General features: G+C 41.9%; 1 protein-coding gene across 1 annotated transcript; it reads left to right on the forward strand.

Moving 5' to 3' along the window:
* The first annotated feature begins 1131 nt into the window (after positions 1 to 1131).
* atp6v0cb (ATPase H+ transporting V0 subunit cb) lies at positions 1132 to 20550 on the forward strand. The gene is made up of 3 exons (XM_078558769.1): positions 1132 to 1403; positions 12871 to 13054; positions 19754 to 20550. The coding sequence occupies exons 1-3, from the start codon at positions 1328 to 1330 to the stop codon at positions 19956 to 19958; spliced, it is 465 nt and encodes a 154-aa protein (XP_078414895.1). The 5' UTR covers positions 1132 to 1327; the 3' UTR covers positions 19959 to 20550.
* Positions 20551 to 22869: the final 2319 nt, after the last annotated feature.

Genomic DNA, 22869 nt, shown 5'->3' on the forward strand with positions numbered 1-22869 from the left:
TAGGGCTTCTCCTTGAATTGCTGCAATCAGTATGGTGATGATATTAGCCTGTTTTTTCTCTTTACAAATGCTAATGTATTTTCTGTTTTTATACCTGGAGTCAAAAGCCAGTGCAGGTGATTCAGCATCATCCCAAAAGATCTGAATAGTAAACTGTGCCTGTCAGGGTCTGTAATTTGCAACTCGAAGCTACATGAGAGTACTCAGGGTGACCCACCCACGGACTGCCCGCAAACCATATCGAGGAGCACATCATCTCCACTTGATGACTACACCCAAATTGTGAATAGGAACTTCATGGACACCACTAGGCCATTCTAAGTTCATGGCATGATTATAGCACAGTAGGAGGACATTTGGCCCGTCCATCTGTCGGCTTATTATGTTACATGTTATAATGTTATTTTAAAACTAAATTCAAGCGCAGCAATGCAATAAAAACATTTACTGTAATCATCACACTACCTCTTTGGGTTACACAAATGACCTTGAGCTTGCAATAAAAATATCGTGAGCCCTTCAGGCAATGTAACACACTCTCGGCCACTTCCGTGCTTTAGGTGTCCTGAATGTCAACTAGAGATTACATTCATATATGTGGATACCAGTGTTGGCCAAACGTTGAATGCAAATGATTGAATGAAATGCCACGTTTGATGTACTCTACAGACAAAAAAAATGTTCAACACTTTCAAGGAATGCAAGTTGTGGTGACAACATATAAACAATACAAAGGGTTTGAATGATCAGAGGTTCAGTGATGTTGTACTTATTGTCCAGTGCAGCGAAAATCCTTTCATTTGAAGCTCCCTTTCTGCCCTGTTCAGTCATCAAGCTGATTCACAGAACCGCCCGCAGCGGTAACAACCAACACGGCGGCAAAGGAGAGGGGGAAACGGGGAGAGCAGGCTCGCTGATAACCACTGCATCAAGAATATAAAAGGCAGGAAAGGCTTGAGTGGATATTTATGAATGTATCAATCAGGTGTAAAGTCTCGTATCTCTCAGTGGTAAATAAAAGAGCCAGTTTAAATTGAATTGCAGTGTGGGCTCCCCCCCTATTTGTAGGGCTGCAGTGGTAGGTTCCCCGGGCGCGGTCACGTGGTTCTCCCCGCCCCGCCATTTTGTCGGTAGTTTGTATTTAGGATCGAACAGGAGCGGAGCTTGTCTCTTGTGTGACGGGCGGCGGTGTTCAGGAACCAGCAGCGGGGGACAGGGAGAGAAAGAAATACAAGGGGGGGAAAGAGACCAGCAAGGAACAAGGCGATAAGCCGCCCGCTTTATATAAATCACCGGTAGTTAGTGTTCCGCACGAGTAGCTGACAAGATGTCCACCGCCGAAGCTCCCGAATACTCGCCCTTCTTCGCGGTGATGGGCGCCTCGGCTGCCATGGTTTTTAGCGGTGAGTCTGGCGTCTACCGCCGGCGAGAGGGAGGGGGAGACCGGTCGCTGCTGTCTGGCCTAATCGCCATTAAAGCCCCGTCAACGGTGGGGGCTTGGCTCACCGGCTTTTTATTTTATGTGTGCATTTATGCATAAAATGGCCGCGAGTGAGCCTGGGTGTTATTTATTTATATCTAATGTCTATTCACCTCTGCCAGGGACGGGCTTGCCGCCGCTGACGATGTTTCTTGCGGCGGACGCTCTCGCCTGCGTAGGTGAACGATTGTCCTCCAGCTGTTGGCGCTCGAGCTGCTTCGGCTCTTTCCGTCACCACATCGGCGGCGTTCGGGTGTTTTCGGCCGACCGGGAGTTGTCTTTTCGGGTGTGTCTGGCTCGCGCACTCCGTGGTGCATCGCGGTGTTGGGTGGGGGTGGGGAGGGAAAAGAAAGGGTTCGGCAAATTCCGGAGCGGGCAGTCCCGAGCCGATCATATGACTTTGGGGTGCGGGTGCTAATGTATGTACGTGGACTGCAACGTTCTTTCGCTTTAAGTCTCCAAAATTGCGGTGACATTCTACATTTTCAAAAATCAGTTTTATCCCACAGCCCTTTTAAAGTACAAAGGCACGGCCCCTTTTTCGTTGCTTATTTTAATGTTATTGCAGTTTAATTTTAGGAATATGATAAATTCCAATGGATTGGGGTCTGGGATAATCCCACCTTGAAATGATTATTTTTTTGCTCTGAAACTCTACTTGTGAGATATACAGCTTTATAGCTGCCCAAGCCAATAATAATCTATAATCTAGTTTTGATAATGGCAGATTTGCATTGCTGTAAGAAAATTAATTGATAGTGAAGTCATTGTCTTTTTAGAGAATCATTTTCAGTTTAGCTTTTTTTCAAATCGGGATTTGCTTGATGCTGCAATGTGGGTTCACGGGTGTAAATTCTCTACAGCAGGAACTGAAATTGGTTTGCCCAAAAACGTAGGAGGGGGCTTTCTGAGCAAGCGCTATTATAATGCCTGTTGACCTGTGTATTTCCACATTTTTTGGTTTTATTTTAGTGTCTTATTGGTTTGGTTCTTGGAGTCATGGACAATCTGCTCACTTGACTTGCTTTAATCTTTCACTATGTTGCAATAATGTAAATTCCATAAATGAGTAAATAACCTTTAAACTGGGTTGGGTTTGCACAGATCTGTAAAACATTCCTGAGAATGCCATGTTCAAATGAGAGCTAATAGAACTGGAGGGGAGGAAACTGGTACGCTTAAGGAGAGTTATAGTTTAATAGTAACTAGCTTTGAACCTGTTATCAGCAGTCTCGCCTCACTTAGGTATTTAGTCAATACTTGTTCGTGTTGCACGTGATCTGTGAATGGCATATATAAATGGCCGTTCAGTACAGAATTTGAATATTGCTAAGAGAGACATGTTGCTGAAGCTTTTCATCTTGCACTCGGGACAAATGCAAAAATGCCAAATTTCAAATGATCAGAACAGTTTATACTACAGGAGAAAAGGAGTGCTGATTGGCTGAGCATTGCCATGGAGAAAGCAATGAGGGGAAACTATAGGCTCTCCATGCTTCTGGGTAATTCAAATAAGGTGCAAGGCTTGAACATCGTTCCTTGCACTTGCAGAGACGGGGTTCCTGTGCTTCCAAGTGTAAATGAGACGCCTTATGAGCTTGACTAATGACATACCTGATCTTTAACCATATCAAAAGTACTTTAGGTGACACACAATAGAATGTTAGTGGTATGGTCCTTATCCTTTATCACTAGTTTTGTCTGTCTTCTCACTGTCAGCCCATCAGTGAAATGGTCCTCGACTTGCTGTTTTATAGCTCTACAATGTGCAGTTTAGAATATTTTGTAAATCTTGCTTTGACCTAGTTTGTTTCATTGTTCATGTGAGATTCTACATACTAATGTATGGTGCTTTTTGAAGTGGGTTTGAAATCTTCAAAGTAACCAGAAGTACAGTGGCTGTAAACATCCAGAAAGTGAAGGTTACGAATGAGCAAATGAATTCTACCTTGTTTGGCACCAAAGTTACTGCCATCTCCTCTTCCACCCCACACACAGAACAGAGGAGGAAAATCCAGATGGACTCACTAACCCAGTAAGTTATCAGGTTGCCTTTCTTTATCTTCCACTTGCTGCTGATGTCTCTCTCTCTCCCTCCTTCCCCCTCACTCACCACAAAAACACATACATGTGGTGACATAGTGGTATTGTCACTGAACTGGTAATCCAGAGACCCTGGGTTCAAATCCCGCTGCAGAGGATGGTGGAATTTTTTTAAAATCTGAAATTAAAGGTCTAATGATGACGACGAAACCATTGAGTGTCATAAAGATCCATCTGGTTCACTAATTGTTTAGGGAAGGAAATCTGTTGTCAGCTGGTCTGGCCTGCATGTGACTCCAGATCTGCAGCAATGTGATTGACTCTTAGATGCCCTCTGAAATGGTATAACAAGCCACTCAGTCAGTATGTCTGGTTTCATACCTTTTTATTGACCTAGGCACTGGAAACAACATTGGCAAACCCAGCCATGTTAATTTCTCCTTGCTAACATCTGGGGGGTGGTGTCAAAATTGGGAGACCTGTCTCAGACTAGTCAAGCAATATCCTGACATTGCCTGTGAGGTATGATTTCATGAGTGACTGTCCCAGACACCACCATTGCCATCCCTGGGTATGCCCTGTCCCACTAGCAGGACAGACCCAGCAGAGGTGGTGGCACAGTGGTATACAGTCAGGAGGGAGTCCTCAACATAGAGCCTGGCCCCAATGAAGTCTCATCGCATCAGGTCAAACGTAGGCAAGGAAACCTCCTGATTACTATGTATCCCCTGCCCTCAGCTGATGAATTGTATTCCATGTTGAACATCACTTGGAGGAAGCACTGAGTGACAAGAGCACAGAATGTACACTGGGTGGGGAACTTCAGTGTCCTTCAAGAGTGGCTCGGTCGCAACGCCACAGACTAAGCGGATGAGTCGTAAATGACATAGCTGTTGGACTGAGTCTGCAGCAGATGGCAAGGGAACCAACCAGAGGGAGAAACATACTTGACCTCATCCTCACCAACCTACCTGCCGCAGATGCATCTGTCCATGACAAGTGATGGCAGGAGTGACCTTGTGGAGATGAAGTCCTGTCTTCACATTAAGGATACCCTCCATTGTGTTTGGCACTACCACTCTGCTAAATGGTGTAGATTTTGAATGGATCTAGCTACAGCAGCAGAATTGTACTCTTAACACAATCTGTAACCTCATGGCCTGGCTCTACCAAACCAGGGGATCAACCCTGGTTCAGTGCAGGAGGGTGTGCCAGGAGCAGCATGCATACCTAAACATGAGGTGTCAACCTGGTGAAGCTACAACACAGGACTACTTGCATGCGAAGCAGCAAGTGATAGAGCTAAGCAATTCCACAACCAACGGATCAGATATAAGCTCTGCAATCCTGCCACATCCAGTTGTAAATGGTGGTGGCGATTAAACAACTCACTGGAGGAGGAGGCACCACAAATATCCCCATCCTCGATGGTGGAGTCCAGCACATCAGCGCAAAAGATAAGGCTGAAGCACTTACAGCAATCTTCAGGCAGAAGTGCCAAGTGGATGATTCACCATGGCCTCTTCGGAAGCCCCCAGCGTCATAGATGCCAATTTGACACTGATATCGAGTAATGGCTGAAGGCACGGGATACTGCAAAGGCTATGGGCCCTGGCAGTAGCACTGAAGACTTGTGCTCCAGAACTTGCAGTGCCCCTAGCCAAGCTGCTGTCAGTACAGCTACAACACTGGCATCTACTTGGCCAATTACCACCCCATCAGTCTAATCTCAATCATCAGTAAAATAATGGGAGGGTCCATCAACAGTGATATCAAGCGGCACTTGCTTAGCAATAACCTGTTCACTGCTCAGTTTGGGTTCTGCCAGGGTCACTTGGCTTCTGACCTCATTACAGCCATGGTTCAAACATGACAAAAGAGCTGAACTCGTGACGTGAGAGTGACGGCTCTTCACATCAAGGCAGCATTTAACAGTGCAGCATCAGGAGCCCTAGCAAAAAGGAATCAATAGGAATCGGGGAAATTCTCTGGTTGGAGCCATACCTAGTACAAAGGAAGGTGGTGGTTTTGGAGGTCAATCATCTCAGTTCCAGGACATCACTGCAGAGTTCCTCAAGGTAGTATCCTAGGCCCAACCATCTTCAGCAGCTTCATCAATGACCTTCCATCATAAGGTCAGAAGTGGGGATGTTTGCTGATTCGTTCACCATTTGCAACCCCTCAAATACTGAAGCAGTCCATGTCCAAATGCAGCAAGACCTGGACAATATCCAGGTTTGGGCTGACAAGTGACAAGTAACATTTGCGCCACAAGTGCCAGGCAATGATCATCTCCAACAAGAGAAACTAACCATTGGTCCCACGACGTTCAATGGCATTACCGTCACTGAATCCCCCACTATCCAACATCCTGGGGGTTCTGCCATTGACCAGAAACCTAACTGGACTAATTCTATAAATACTGTGGCTACAAGGGTAGGTCAGAGGCTAGGAATCCTGCAGCAGCTAACTCGGTTCCTGACTCCCCAAAGCCTGCCCACCATCTAAAAGGCCCAAATCAGAAGCGTGATGGAATACTCCCCACTTGCCTTGATGAGTGCAGCTCCTACAACACACGTCTGACACTGTCCAAGACACAGCATCCTGCTTGACTGGCACCCGTCAACAAACGTTCACTCCCACCACCACTGACGCACAGTGGCAGCAGTATGTACCATCTACAAGATGCACTGTAGAAACTCACCATTGCTCCTGGAGCAAACCATGGCTCCTTCCAAACCCCATGACTGCCCCTATCTAGAAGGACAAGGGCAGCAGACACATGGGAACACCACCTCCAAGCCACTCTCCATCCTAAGTTAGAAATACATTGCCATTCCTTCACTGCCACTGGGTTAAAATCCTGGCGTTCCCTCATAAGCACTAGGTGTATCTACACAAATATTGCAGCATTTCAAGATGGCACCTCGCCACTACCACCTCGAGGCCAATTGGAGATGAGCAATAAATGCTGGCTTGGTTGGCGACACCCACATCCTGTAAATGAACAAAAGTGTGCATGTGCACATGGAAGGAAGTGGAGAAAGGGGGCTTTTCCTTCTGCCCATCAGTTTCTTCTAGTGTTTGATTTTATTCTGAATGTATATTGTTACTATACTGAAATAGGTTGAACAGCCATCTTGAAACTCGTGTTTAGAATGGCACATTGCATTTGATTGAAGTACTTGCTACTGAAATCAATGCTAGCTGCTAGAAACATGTTGGTTCCAGGTAGGGAATAGATCTAATTTTTTCAAATGGAGATCAATGGTCTGTACACTTGATCCAGTCTTAAATAGTTTGTGTAGAAAGGGAGATAGCGGTCCTGAAACAAAGACAGTACTGCAGATTGTGGCAATTCCAAACAAAACCAGCACACTGAAAGAGACTCTTTCTCTTGCTGGCAAGTGAAGGTGTTTGCAAACATAGCATGCACATAAAACAAAGCCTGAATGGTTTAGACAAAAGTTGTCCATTCTGGATACTACCCCTCATGTTTAATGTAACTATACTGAAATATTAACTATCGTCAGCTTGGCCAAGGTCAATGATTCGCCAAATGCTCATTTACCAGATGTTGCAATCTTCGTAGAGACAAATAATTTCTAAAGAAACTCAAGCTTCCATTTAATAGCTGAAAAGGATGACACGTTTGTTAAGTTTTTACTGTAATGAATAACTAAAAACACTTAAACCACCTACAAAAATGGGTTTTGGTTATATTTTAAATGACAGCTATGTACCCCATATACTTATTACACATCACATTCTTCACAATACTCCCAGCTTCCAATGGGTTCACATTTTCCCTGTTTCATTTAGTAATTTTGAATTACGTCCCCCACGCCCTTTGCTCAGTTTTCAGTTTCTGAAATTTTCCACCAGCAGTAAAGCCTATCCCAATGATTCTTCCTCCTGGCCATGCCAAGACAAGTATCCCAGAGGTGCATCCTGCAGCTGTCTTTGACTAGAGACCATCTTCCTCTTGCATCCAGCTGTGGTAGCTCAAAGCTACCTTCTCTGATCATACAAAACTGTCGTCTATGATATTCATTCTTCTGTAGAGAAGTCTAATTTGATCTCAAAAATAGCTTCCTCTGCCCTCTCCCTATGAAACACACCAACCTCAAATCTAGGTAGAAATGCTGATTAGCCATTCTTGACCCCAACTCCCTTTCATCTTCGAAGTAAATAGACAGTTTACAGCAACCTGCAGCACCTTTCTGGGACTTTGGGAGATTCCATGCACATGTTGTAAATGTAGACTGCTGCCATTGTCTCCAAACACAAATACCTTGCAGCTTCTCAGTAAAACTATCTAAACCTTCCTTTGATCTCTGACAATCAAACCATCCAGGCTTACTGTCATGTGACCTGTTCTGCAGGCTCCCTGACCATTTACCCTAAATTTAAAGCTACAGTCCCAAAATGTTTTAAACCTCAATTGTAACACTGACCGTTTGAGTGCGTAGTTCTGTGATGGTTGTCTCCTGACCTTCACAAGGAAAGGTAATGTGTCCCTTGTGACTTTACCCAGTTTAGATAAACTTGCACTGTTGCTCTAAACGTCAGAATCTTGTCATAAGCTGTTTTAGCAGGCTCTATTGGTTGCAAAACTTTTATCTTTAGGTTGTGACTTGTTGAAGCAGGTTGTTTCTTCACTAAATTTGTAAGTGGAAATTTCCACCTACAACAAATTGGCATGATGTGTGCTGGATTATATTGATTGAGTAATCCCAATTGGATAAGAACTGCCTCTGTAATTGCAGTATTTTCACTAATGTCTGGATTTTGCTTATATATTGGATTTTAAGCTTGCTTACTGCAACTTATTCCTGCTCCTTTATCTCTGCTTGAAAGTAGAATTTCTAAACTTGGAAATGAATGCAAGAATCTTCAGCCAATGGCTATTTCTGGTCCTGAACAACCCTGCCTCTTGTGCATCACAGCCCTTCAGCCTTGCCACATCGCTCAATCCTTCCTCCAGGAGAGTACCAGTTTCTTGGGCCCTTTATGCCAATTGTTTTGTTGACTCTCCCTTTCCACTTATAACAATATAGGAATTGAGATGAAAATCACCAGGTCCATCTGGATCACCTTGTAGCACCCTGGTAGTTCCCTTAAAATTAATGAACCAACTGGGTTTATACTGTAATCCACCATCTTTATGGTATTCTTTTTCTAGTACCAGCTCAATTTACCAGATAGCTGTAGTGCTGGATAACAATTACATTATCACGATCCCATATGGAGCCCTTAACATAAGATCCAGGGCGCCTCCAAGGGAGAGCAAAGCACATGTAGTTTTGAAGTGTTTTTTAAATGTGGGAGGGTAGCATGCACAGGGACTTCCAGTGGGCAGGAATGACTGAAAGCTGCCCCAGTGACAGAGAAGCGGAAGGATGGAACATCCAGCAAGCTGGAATGATGACATAGCTGAGTTTGTGAACCACTTGTTTAACGTGCAAGTATAAAGAATAAAATCCTCATCCCATTTGTATTGTTCATTTGTCCTGATGGGCTGAAAAACTGCTTTGAGATTTTTATTTAAGGGGCAAAGGCAGGTAAATAGCATCATGGTGGAATGAACTCAAGGTTGAATGGTCCACTCGCATTTACAGCTTTGTTTGCATTTGCACCCATTTTCCATCTGGCAGTATACCTCTACATTATGATACTAGTCTGTCTATTTTCAAAGCTTTTTGAAAAGAGCTACATTTTCCCCCTGTCTCAAATACAACTGAATTCTGCACATCTCTCTGACTTCAGTACTTCCAATCCTATTTTTGGAGATGAACATTCAGATCAGTAGCAAAGAATATTTCTGAAACAAAGTGGTCTATGCATCTAGGTATTGAAGTTCCAACCGGGGTTTGGGTTGTCAGCTACAGGGCTACAATATCCAGGCTAGTGTGCACTTTAGTGAAAGGTGGATTTTTTAAAGAAGTCACAAGAAGATTGGCTGGAATGTAGTTGTTCAGGGGATTTCCATGATCTTGTTGAACAGCTGAGCCCTATTTGAAGTGCCAGGTAGATAACACCAGCTCCTGTTATGTTCTGGAACACAATGAATGTTATAAACATTTCCTTTTGAGTTTTTTTAAGACTCTTTTTGAATTGAATCTCAACATGACCTGTGTATTACTGTTCTTGAGGATATGGCCTTTCATATGCAATTTTCTTTCTAAGTAAAGATAGATGTGAAATATTTTGATTCCATTCTCCTTTGTATGTTCAACTGTCCTGCTAATTAGACTTCTCAAAGTCCAATCTGGCAAAGGGTTACCCCCAAGGGCATGAATTGTGCTTGATTTCATTCACTGGCTGCCAAATATCTTCTGATCAAAACAGTTCATAATGTTCTGGTCCAATGTACAGGTAGGGTATGTCAGTTTAACTGGCTGTGGAACTGGATTACCAATCCAGTGGTTGAACTCAAATCTCTCCATGGCAGGGTAGGAAATTAAATTCAATGAATCTGGTTGCTTGTGGGCTGGCACCAATAGGAGTGAGCATTAAAGCTACTGGGCTAGTTTAAAAACTAAACTAGTTGACCCCCCTTCAGGGAAAGCAAGCAATTCCATTGCAAATACAATTTGTTCAAGACAGTGGCCCATCCTATCTACCACCTCTGAAGCCACTAGTGGTGGGCAATGAATATAGTGTCACTCACGTGTTGAATGTTTTTCTAAAAACCTTAAATGTCTAGAGGAACATTGCATAGCATAATACCGTGTTAAATCAATGTGGATTTTTTTCTGCTTCCGTTAATAACTATAGAGACCAGGAAAGAGCCAGGCTTTGCTCTGCATTGATGTCTGTTAAATCTGTCCTTTCCACTGAATCAGTGATTGGGGGTAACTAGGATTCATATACTTGATTACTATGTGTTAATGTTCATTCTCTTCACCTTGGGGAAAATGTTAGTTGTCATGCAGTTTTGTTACTTGGGCAGTGTTCCCTCCAGTTGATCCTACTGCCCAAATCTAGTGTGGCCACCCCACCTATTGCCAGCCATAATATCAACATTAATTTCTGTATTGGGAGTGTTCTAATCAAAGCTAAATTCTCCTTTTTTCCTGTGCCCAATGTCTCAGTTATTTCCCCACAAGATTTGAAGGAAGTTTGTTACTTCTAGTGGAATAGAGTTTCACTGGAAACTGGTTGTCCATCTTTCAGCAAGATGCAGATATGTGATTAGTGAGCAATTGTGTAAATTGTTTCATATTGACTTTTTTCAGATTTGAGCTTTGTGTGGTAATGCTTATTTAAGTAGTCTGTGGTTTTGTTAGCACTGGCTAAAGTTTGCATAATCGTTGTATCTTGCTTTATTATGTAATCTTTGCAGGCCAAACGCAATTGTGGTTTCTCATATCGAAAAGCAGATTTTCTTTAATCATACCACAGCCACATGCATAGAATTGCTGAAACGTCACACCCAAAATAAGCTCAATCTGATTACATTGGCCATGGTGTCGCAGGTAAATTTCAGCCATGCAGCTGTTGGGCAGCAATACTCGAGGTTGGGGCTGCTGTTATTGCAGCCAACTAATTTAATAATCTTGGCTACAGTTCAAACATAAACTATTATGGGGCACAGAAGGAGGCCATTCAGCCCATTCTGTCCTGGCTGAGAGCGTTTTCCAGCTTTTGGTCTGTACCTCTGTAGGTTATGGCACCTCCAGTGCATATGCAAGTATTTAAATGCAATGAAGCTTTCTACCTCTACCACGCTTTCCGACATCTCTTTAGTGAGCCAAGTGAAAAATCCATACTTCAATGTTATCTGTTGCCTCTAGATTCTTAGAGAATTTTGGTAAAATATTTAAGAACTCCCAGGAAGTTCCAGTACTCCTGGAATAAAGAATTGTGAATTCCTAGTCTGCAAAAAGGAAAATTGTAATTGTGGGGAATTGGAAACTAGTAGATCGACACCTTAAAGTTCACTGACCTATGTTGGAGGGTTTCTCATTTTTGTGCAGAAGAGATGCAAGACTCGTTAACAGAATCAGATGGTAATTTGGAGTCAGTGACTTGCAGTAGCTGAGTGAGCTGGTAAAATCAGACCCCTATGTCACTGACAGTGCCACCTGTTTTGCTATCCCTTATTGTAGAGCTTAAGGTGTGAGCTGTACACTGACTTGATTTACAGGAGCTGAGGGCTTCACAGGTTGCTCTGCTTCCATTTTCTTGCTGTTCTCTTGACTTTTACCTAGCCGTTTACAGCTAATAAACAGTTTGATCTGTTCAAGGGTATACGTTAGAGCTCTAGATCAATTTGTACATTTGGGAGTTTAAATCAGTATCATGCAGTGTAAAGGATACTATTTCTTGGGAACAAAATAAAAATACCTGGAAAAACTCAGCAGGTCTGACAGCATCTGCGGTGAGAAATACAGTTAATGTTTCGAGTCCGTACGATTCTTCAACAGAACTAAGGAAAAACAGAAGAGGGGTGAAATATAAGCTGGTTCAAGGTGGGGTGGGACAGGTAGAGCTGGATAGAGGGCCAGTGATAGGTGGAGATTGCCAAAAGATGTCATAGACAAAAGGACAAAGAGGTGTTGACGGTGGTGATATTATCTAAGGAATGTGATAATGGTGACATTAAGGGTAGAAAGGACGACAAAGGTACAGATAGCCCTAGTGGGGGTGGGGGGGATGGGATCGAAATAGGCTAAAAGGTAGAGATAAAACAATGGATGGAAATACATTTAAAAATAATGGAAATAGGTGGGAAAAGAAAAATCTATATAAATTATTGGAAAAAAGGAGGATCAGAAAGGGGGTGGGGATGGAGGAGAGAGTTCATGATCTAAAGTTGTTGAGCTCAATATTCAGTCTGGAAGGCTGTAAAGTGCCTAGTCAGAAGATGAGGTGCTGTTCCTCCAGTTTGCGTTGAGCTTCACTGGAACATTGCAGCAGGCCAAGGACAGACATGTGGGCATGAGAGCAGGGTGGTGTGTTGAAATGGCAAGCGACAGGGAGGTCTGGGTCATGCTTGCGGACAGACCGAAGGTGTTCCGCAAAGCGGTCACCCAGTCTGCGTTTGGTCTCCAATGTAGAGGAAACCGCATTGGGAGCAGCAAATGTAGTAGTTTAAATTGAGAGAAGTGCAAGTGAAATGCTGCTTCACTTGAAAGGAGTGTTTGGGCCCTTGGATGGCGGGGGGAAGTAAAGGGGCAGGTGTTGCACCTTCTGCAGTTGCATGGGAAGGTGCCGTGGGAGGGGGTAGAGGTGTAGGGGGTGATGGAGGAGTGGACCAGGGTGTCCATTGGGAGTCAGTTCTGTAAGAGTATAATTATTTGGGTGATTTAGTGTTCTGACTTTCTGATTTCTCTTTTTAGCTCTAGGTGCTGCATATGGTACTGCTAAGAGTGGAACAGGCATTGCTGCTATGTCTGTCATGAGGCCTGAGCTAATCATGAAATCCATCATTCCTGTTGTGATGGCGGGTATCATTGCTATCTATGGACTGGTGGTGGCAGTACTAATTGCCAACTCGCTCACAGAAAAGATAACATTATTCAAGTAAGTCTCTCAACTGGGTGTTTTTGCTTTATGGTCTGATAGCTGTAAATGAGGATGGTTAACTTTTTTTTCCAGTTCATCTATTTAAAATTTTGTCTGAGAAATGTCCTTGAACAAATTAACTGCTAACATAAAGCATAGAATTGCAACCAAAAGACCTGTCGTGTCTGTATCAGTGCTCTGCAAGAGCGACTCATCTAGCCCCACTCCCTTGTCTTTTCCCTGTAACCCTTCAATTATTTCATTTTCAGATAATGATCCAATTCTCTTTTGTAGGCCTCTCTTTTAATCTGTGACTTCACACTCAGTGCCTTCCATGTCCAAACCATTCTCTACATAGAGGCTTTTCCTCCTGTCTAGCTTCTTTTGCCAATCACCTTAAATCACTATCCTCTGGTTCTTGATCCTTCCACTGGTGATAGTTTCTCCCCATCTCCTCTGATCCTATCAAATCTTTGTTCTCCTCTGGTCCCAGCTTCTCCAGTCTATCTGTGTAGCTGACATTTCTCATCCCTGGAACCATCCTCATTAATGCACCCTCTATAATGTCTTCACATTCTTCCTAAAGTGTAATGTCCAGAGCTGGACCAGTGTTCTATACAGGTTTATCGTAACTTCCTTGCTTTTGCCCAGGACCTGGTATGCTTTATTAACTGCTTTCCTCAACCCTGTCCTGCCACCTTCAATTATTTCTGCAGATATACCCACAGATCCCTCTGCTCCTGAACTGCACTCCCATTATAATTGTATCCTTTTTATATTGCCTCTCCTCCTCCCTACCAAAATATATAACTTCACATTTTTCTGCAGTAAATTTGATCATCTACTTGTTTGCCCAAGCCACTAGCCTGTTGAAGGCCTTTTGAAGCCTATCACTATTCTTTCCACAGTTCACGATACAAGTTTTGTCATCTGCAAAGTTGAGTTGTTCCCTGTACACCCAAGTCTAGGTCATTATTAATATAGATCAAGAAAAGAAACAGACTGCTGGGGAACCCCACTATATACACCCATTCCAGTCTGAAAAATGACCATTGTAAGAAATTGGGGGTAAGCAGGCATTTCCTGCATTTTATGGGATTAGCTAAGCAGCATCTTTTCTCTCTGGAAAGAGGATTTCTAAACACTGAGCTCTAAACAGTCTTAGTTCAGGCTGCCATGTTGACATACCTAAACTATTAGGATGGCACCTTGTGTGCTCCCTTGTCTATCAAGTGTTTAGAAAGGACCAAGATCCTTGGTGTGATGTGAACTATATAGCTGACCTTGAGCACTGTGATGCACAAGGTGGGGAGGGAGGGTAACTACCCTGACATTGAGTACCTGTCCTGTGTCCATTAGTCAGATAGTTTGAATGGATGACACTGGGTAAACTACCAGCCCCCAGAAAAAGGGTACGTTAACAAGTATTCAGGCAATAGCCATGTCCTGGTGGGGCTGTATACTGGTGAGGGGTCCTGATGACGTGGCAACGCTCATTGGGAAGCTGCCACCTTCAGATGAAAGATGGACCAGAGAAGGAGGTGGAAGATTGTGAGATCAAGGGAAGAGTTTCCTAACACTCAGACTAGAGAGCAGAATGCTGTTGTCATGAGCTGTTATAGGTTGTATACTTTTGTCTAGTTAGTCAATATCATATCTAAACTGTTTCTTAATAAGTCATCTTAAAATTACTTATGACTAGTCAACTGCCTATTTTGGGTATCTGTGGCCCCTGAATCCCAAAATCTTGCACCATTCATCACTACTCTCTTGCCGCTCAACCAATTTTTTATCCGTGCAGTTTCTGTCCCTTTTATTTCATGGGGGGTCTACTGGGTGATCTGTTTAGCTTGAGTAACATTGTGACATTTGCCAGAGTTATTTTAGTGCATAAGTGTAGTTGATCTGTTTTCACAACAACTACTTGGTATGTACCTAGTACTTGGGCCCTCCCTGACATGTCAAATCAAAATTGAAATTGCTTGTGTTTGGTGAACTCAGTACCGTGTTATATGCTACTCCAGTAAATGGAGGAAAGGTGATCTTGCAACAGATTTAATTTGGGTAATTATAGGCCAGATAGTTATCTGTGGCAAGAAAGTATTGTTAAAAGATGAATTTGCTAAATATTTGAATAAAATAATAAAAGCAAAACACTTTTTTCCCAGAAAAGAAAAATTGTGTTTAACAACCGATCCTTGAGAAGATGGTAGCTGTGTATATGGATTTTGTAGCTTTTGAGGTACCATGCAGGAGACTGAAGATTAAGGGTGTAGAATTGGGGGAAGAGAAGTGAGTCTAATATAAATTCAGATGAGGGTGGTTCTGGGGCTGCTTCTGTTTACCGTGTACAACAATGATTTGAATTGAGGGCTAGAATGAGCAGCATCCAAATGTGATTTTTTTTTTTAAAAAAACAAAAGGCATTGTAAATGGGGATATTGAAATACTGGAATGGCTAAAGTGTGACATTGAATTCAATGTCTTAATGTGAACATTTTTGATTCATAATTTTAAATAAGTTTGGTGGAGATGCTAGGTAATGTAGAGAGCACAGTGATTTGGAGAAGTTTCGGCATCTCAAATTGAGGCTGCAGTCAATAAAATATTGGACTTTATGATAAGTAGTATAGAACATGTCAATATTTAATGCTGAATCTTGTGTGAAATCTTGGTAAGATCTTGCTCCACAATTGGAGCACTGTAGTTTTTGGGATTTGTGCAGTAGAATAAATCTTTATTCTTCAGGGTGCTGCATGAGGAGGTAATGTGCTATGATGAGGTTTGTTCCCATCCCTTCACAACTGCAGTTGATTGACCTAAATCTTATGTTGAATGAGATTTTATTTTAATCTTATACTAAGATGCATTCCTCCTCCTCCTCCTTACTCTTTTCCCCCTGCTCCTCCTGACAAACCACCACCGAAGGAAGGCAATTGCTAACATGGCTGGCTTTGCTGATCAGCCTGCTTCTATAATTATAGGATCAAAATAATGCAGCAAAGGAGTCACTTAGCTTATCAAGCCTGTGCTGAGGTACTGAGCAAAAATTCTGGTTTTAATTTCAATTTTTGCAAGCAAGTGAAATTCTGTTTGCTTTTGTGGAGAGGTTCATTTATCACTTGTGTAACATGTGCAAGTGGTCGAGTTATTTTTTTTCTTGAGTTTGAGATTTTTCTGGCATAAACGTGCAAGGTGTCTGAACCAGTGAAGGAAGCAATGGCCCTGTAAAGGGTCAGTGCAGCCATTGTGTTCCTTATTCAGACTAATTTTGTTATAGTTAAACTTTGCAAAGTATCAGAAGTCAGGTTGTCTTGTGCTTCCAACAGTGCACAGCTTAATAGAAACAAATATACAAATAATAGTTTCTCAAAAGGGCTTGATACAAATGTAACATTGAGATTATGATCTAATATATAAAAATTGCAGCAGTTGTATAATGGTGTAGGAAAGGCCAGCAAAGGGTATAAGTTACAGGATAGGCAGAGCAGATGAAGCTTTTGGAATGTTTTTATAACTAATACTTAATGATTATGGTAAAATTCTTGTTGCTGTGTGCTCTAAATGATTGGGATGAATTAAAATTAGGACAGTTATTCCACGAAGTTCAGTTCCCTCACACTGCCATATCACAAGAGGCAAGAGGAAATGCTGAAGATAACTTGTATGTGTGGATGGGAGTGTGACTTTTTTAGGGTGGAGTATGATTATCATTGTAGCTTTTTGAGCATTGCATTCCAACTCAGTTGCTATGTGTCAAGTGTAAAGGCTAAATTCAAAACCCTAGTTTCCTGTTTGACAAGGATTCTTGCTGGGCGTTTAAGTAAAACAGCCATTATGTCACTGCTGTCACTTCACTTTAGAAACTAAAAGATAATTCATGAGGTGTTGAGTTGGTGCTAGTTAGCCATGTGATGGGTCCTTGTCTTAAAATGCATTGCAGAGATAATGTTATCCACAAAAATGTGATTGTGTTGCTATGAGGTATAGATTAAACTAACAGTTTTAAGTACCTTGTTGCTGTCAACTGCTGAAATATTGCATGGTGCTGTTTCTCCATAAATAGATTTACAGACTGAGGATCATGGTTCAATTAGACAATGTTGCTTTGAAGTTTCAGAGTTGACCTGGATGTGCTTCACACCAACTGTGCAGCTGCAGCAGCATTTTAATTTTTTTTTTTTCTGACCCACAAAAATATGGTTGAATTGCTTTTGTCAGCCATGGTATGCTCTGTGCACATAAATATTTACAAAAATACTGTAGATTAGCATGAAATGAAGTTGGCATGTTGCTCCACAATGCAAATTGGAGAAGGGAAGTGCTCAAATTATCACTGAACATTGCAGAAAGACAGGAATTTCTGCACCTACAAACATTGTCCTTCTAGATGTCAGATCTGAGGGGTTGTATACAGCAGTGTTCTCACTGGCCATTTGTTAGCTAAATACACCAATTATGCTATTGTGGTTTCAGGTTTGATCCAAATTATCCTTGTGTTGGGCAATTGGAAAATTTGAGACACCCTGAGCTTTTTGACTTGATGTTTCTACTGAAGATCTAATATTTTCTCAAACCCCAAGCATGTTGTCCAGGTTCTGATTTTGAAATGACAGAAGATATGGTTGAACTATTTCATAGGTTTTGCAGCCTGAAGTAGCTTTGACTTCTAATCACCTCTACTGTGGCTCTAATTTTACCAGAATTGGCTAAAAATGGAGCAGGGGTGATGCTTGCTGTTTTACAAACTTTTGCCTTGCACTGCCACTGCTTTTTTTGAGCTGTGTGAGTAGATGGGCCTGTTCTGTGTGGAGATTTGATAGAGGTCATGAGGGGTTTGGACAGAGTAGTTGGGGAGAAACCGTTCACATTAATGGAAGGGTTGAACCAGAGGTTCTCACTGGAGGTGAATTGCCAAAATTTTGATGGCAAAATGAGGAGAGAACTTTTTCTATGGCTAAGATTTAGAATGTGCTACCTGAGTATAGTTAGTTTCAATTGTGGCTTTCAAAAGGGGAGTTGAGTTTTTATCTGAAGAGCGTGAAATGTGGGACCACAGGAAAGGCCTGCAGAATGGAACTGGCTGAGTTGCACTTAGAACTGGCACAGACATGGCTGGCTGAATGGCCAGCTATAACAATTCTATGATTCATAAAGCAGACTTCCCCTTGTTCTCCATCTCCTTTACCACCACTGCCTTCAGTACTTCTAACCTTTTCCAGTTCTGACAAAAGGTCATCAACCTGAAACATTAACTGTTTCCCTTCAGATTTTGTCTGATCTGAATGCTTCCAGCATTTTGGTGCTGGAAATAAGTTTTTGCTTTTGTACAATATTATCTGCTGTGATGAAGCTACGTGTATTTCTGCCTTAGTTAAGTTTGAGGAAGGCTTGAACCAGATGGACAAGTGTTGGTATTGGGTAACAAATCCCTTCATTTACAGGCTACTTCCTCCATCCACATGGTATTCAATCCTTTACACGACTGTAGTGCAAGCAGGAATATTTGAACAGGAGCCAAGGCATCAATACTGGCAGGCATCAACACAAGCTAAAGATACTAACCTTTACCTCCTGAGTCAATCAATGCTGTTCATTGGAGCCTAAAGTTTATGTCCAGTATCCAAGGGTTCATCTTGGAGGAATTGTCATTGGCCTAGCTGGAACCCTGTGCATATCAATTCTGCAATATTCCAGATGATCTTCCCTATTAGGGGCTCCATTAAGCCCAAATCATCTTTTGGTGCCTTTTGATCAGTTACTATATTTTTCAAGGTGTGGTTTGTATTCAAGTGTATATTTACCCCAATATATTATTTACCATCTGGATTTGGGACTTAAGTCCCAACACTTTGCCAGGTGTGATCTTCATTCTCATTGTTACGACCGGAATGAAAGGAGCACACAGTTTATCTAGCTCCACTACTCCACGGGTCACACTCTCCACACTCACCAAGATGCCAATTCTTTACTTTCGCTGCCGTTAGACCTAGAATAAAAGAAACTTTCATTGGGCTTCTTTCAATAAACTGATCTATTATAAAACATTTTTAAAACCAGTTGCAAGAACTAGTTAACACAATTGTACTCTGGAAGTATAACTCCCTTTCTCGTTCATGCACACCACATCAATTAGTGATTGCTGTTCAAAACAAAAACAGCTGGCCTTCAAGCATCATTCTGTTCAGGTGATTTCTTGGAAAAGGCATGCTTGCTGACAGTTCAAAGAACTGCTTTTAAAAAAAAAGTCCAGCTCAGCATCCAAATGTCCAAATAATGCAATGCCTTTCCATATTAAAGAAAAATCCAGTTCACGAAGATATGGTTTTCTCAACATGTATAACAGAGTGAAGTTCTCTTTCTGACTCAGTGTGATTAAATATTAAATATTTTACTGTCTGAGCTACAATACAGACTTGGCTCTTTTTGACAAGGAAAAATATTTGATCAGGAAGTCTTGAGGATAGTATTTTCTCTAAATTAGACTGATGTTTATATGTGGAGGTTGGAAGATGATTCTAGAATAGCAATGTAGATATTTGTGAAAAACACTCAAAAGATGCCATGTTATTTTAACATCTAGATGTTTATCCACAGTTGGAGCAGTATAATGTAATTCTGCAACATTCCTTCTAGGATTTTTTGAGGGACGAGGAACTTTATTGGCATGAAAGTGTCTCAACTTGAATATAACTATTTTTTATGTTCATATTACAGGAGCTTCCTTCAGCTGGGCGCTGGTTTGAGCGTGGGTCTGAGTGGTCTTGCTGCCGGCTTTGCTATTGGCATAGTAGGTGATGCTGGTGTACGAGGAACTGCACAGCAGCCAAGGTTATTTGTTGGGATGATCCTGATCCTCATTTTTGCCGAAGTGTTGGGTCTTTATGGCCTGATTGTTGCTCTGATCCTTTCCACAAAATAAATCCTGCAAATACAGCATTTAGCCCTGTCATTCTAATGGTCTTAACTCCAGAATGTGTACAGTTGTATCACTTTGGTAGTCAATCTCTTGTAAATGCGCAATGTATGTTAGTGATTGTCTGTCCTGTGTGTATTTAGATATTGAATTGTATTGGTTTTAAGAGCCGAGTTCAGTGGCTCCTAAACATGTGCAATTTCCAATCCATATTACTGTTGAGGAGCACTCTGATTCAATTAGGATTGTAATGTTTTCATTTCTTTCACTTGATTTTATTTATAAAAGATTTAAAATATTCATACATTGTTATTATGGAGCAAGATTTCTGGAGTCCCCATGATATAGTAGATTATTGCACTGTCAGTAATTGTATTTGCTCAGATCTCCCTGGATGTAATAATTGGTTAAAGATTGGATCTGATCATAGTCCTACTTTTGTGTACTGGTATTGGAGTGAGTTCTACTTGTGTTTTTAACATCCTGAGGCACATGTAAATGTTTCCAGTAGTGAGATGTATGCCTACTCATAAAAGGTGTGCACCCAGTGTTGGGTGTCACATTTCTGATGTTTCCAAATAAAAATTTCCTCAACTAAGTTTTGAACTTGCCTACCATTTTGTCTGAACTTTCCTATGCATTCTTTCAAGACCTTCAATACTAACTTATTGTGCCTGTCTTGGGATATCCATATTACTGATTTTTTTTAAACTAGTGTACATTCATTTACTGACATACAGAAGTACTGAACATTTTGACATGGAGGGGTCCAATGATCAGGGGCTTAATGTTGAAATACTCAGATGACTGGGACATATGTGGCTCGTTATAATCCAGTTGTGGGTTTTTAAATGCTTCATCCTGACCAATCTTGTGTGATTTTGAGATTTTCCACTTGAGTTTTTCAAAAGTTATGCAAAATAATAAACAATTGTATTGCAATTCAGGTTGTTAGAAGTAATGAAATACAAAAGGGGACTATCTAATGGCAGCAAGAAATAATAGCCAAACATCTCGAGCAATTGCCTTGGTAATTCATTACTCATTTGCTAGAATTCACTCCTTAGAACCACAGAAAAGTTACAGTGCAGAAGGAGGCCATTCGGCCCATCTTGTCCATGCCAGCCCAAGGACACCCAGGTGCCATTTCTAATCCCACCTTACGGCACTTAAGGTGCAGATCCAGATACTTTTTGAAAGAGTTGAGTTTCTGCCTCTACCGCTAACTTGGGCAGTGAATTCCAGACACCCACTACCCTCTGCGTTTAAAATTAAAAAAAAATTCTTCCTCTTTTGCCCCCTACACCTTCTGCCACTTATCTTGAATCTATGTCCCCTGGTTCTAGAATCTCCTCCAAGGGAAACAATCTTATCCTGTCCATTATCTATTCCCCTCATTATTTTGAACACCTCAATCAAGTCACCTCTCAGCCACCTTTTTGTTCTAAGGAAAATAACCCCAACCTATCCAATCTCTCCTCGTAGCTACATTTTTCTAACCCTGGCAACATTCTTGTAAACCTCCTCTGCGCACTCTCCAGAGCTATTACGTCCTTCCTGTAATGTGGTGACCAGAACTGCGCGCAATACGCCGGTTATGCCCTCACCAGTGTTTTATACAATTCCAACATTATCTCCTATACCTCTGCCATTGAAGGAGAGCATTCCATATGCTGCCTTTACAACCTTATCTACTTGAACTGCTGCCTTCAGGGACCTGTGTACTTGTATGCCAAGATCTCTCACTTCATCTACCCCTCTTAGTATATTCCCACTTATTGTGTAATCCCTGTAACTGTTTGACCTCCCTAAATGTATGACCTTACACTTCTCTGTGTTAAAATCCATCTGCCCACTCCACCAACCCATCTATATCGCTTTGGAGATTATGGCTATCCTCTACACTATCCACTACTCAGCCAATCTTTGTGTCATTGCAAATTTCCCAATCGTGCCCCCCACGTTCACGTCCAAATCGTTAATATATAACACAAACAGCGAGGGTCCCAACACCGAACCCTGTGGAACACCACTCGAAACAACTTTCCATTCGCAAGGGCATCCATTGACCATTACCCTTTGTTTCCTTTACAAAGCCAACATTTTATCCAGTTTGCCGCATTACCCTGAAGCCCATGGGCTTTTACTTTCCTGACCAATCTGTCATGTGGGACCTTATCAGATGCCTTGCTAAAATCCATGTACACAACATCCACTGCACTACCTTCAACCCTTCTTGTCATTTCCTCAAAGAATTCAATCAAATTTGTGCGGCAAGACCTTCCTTTAACAAATCCATGCTGACCATCCCTGACTAGTCCATGCCTTTCCACATGACAGTTAATCCTATCTCTCAGGATTGATTCTACTAATTTGGTGTGGTGGATGCAATGCTCCAGTTGAGGCCGAACCAGTGTTTTACACAAGTTTAACGTAACCTTGCTTATCTACTCAATGCCCGCATTAATAAAGCCAAGGATACTGTATCTTTATAAACTACTTTCTCAACCTGTCCTGCCACCTTTCATGATTTCTGTACATATACACCCAGGCCCCTCTGCTCATGTACCCTCTTTAGAGTGGTACTCTTTTTATTTTATATTGTTTCCACATTCTTTCCACCAAAGTATATCGCTTTACACCTCTACATTAAATTTCATCTGCCACTTGCCCACCCATTCTGCTGACCTGTCTACGTCCTTTTGAAGTTCCATACTACCCTCCTCAGTTCACAATGCTCCCAAGGGTGTGCAAATTTTGAAATTGGGCCCTGTACACCAAAGTCTAAGTTACTATACATTAGGAAGCGCAGGGGTCCTAATGCTGAACTCTGGGAACTCCATTATAAATCTTCCTCCAGTCTGGAAGAACAAGTGTTCTTCATTACTGTTTCCTGTCACTCAGCCAAATTTGTATC

This window comes from Cetorhinus maximus, chromosome 15 (assembly GCF_964194155.1).
Source record: "Cetorhinus maximus chromosome 15, sCetMax3.hap1.1, whole genome shotgun sequence".
NCBI classification, from domain to species: domain Eukaryota; kingdom Metazoa; phylum Chordata; class Chondrichthyes; order Lamniformes; family Cetorhinidae; genus Cetorhinus; species Cetorhinus maximus.

Coding starts and splice junctions, on each gene's coding strand:
- atp6v0cb (XM_078558769.1), top strand. CDS start 1,328: ATGTCCACCGCCGAAGCTCCCGAATACTCGCCCTTCTTCGCGGTGATG. Junction 1,404..12,870: donor GGCTGCCATGGTTTTTAGCG/GTGAGTCTGGCG, acceptor TTCTCTTTTTAG/CTCTAGGTGCTGCATATGGT. Junction 13,055..19,753: donor GAAAAGATAACATTATTCAA/GTAAGTCTCTCA, acceptor TTCATATTACAG/GAGCTTCCTTCAGCTGGGCG.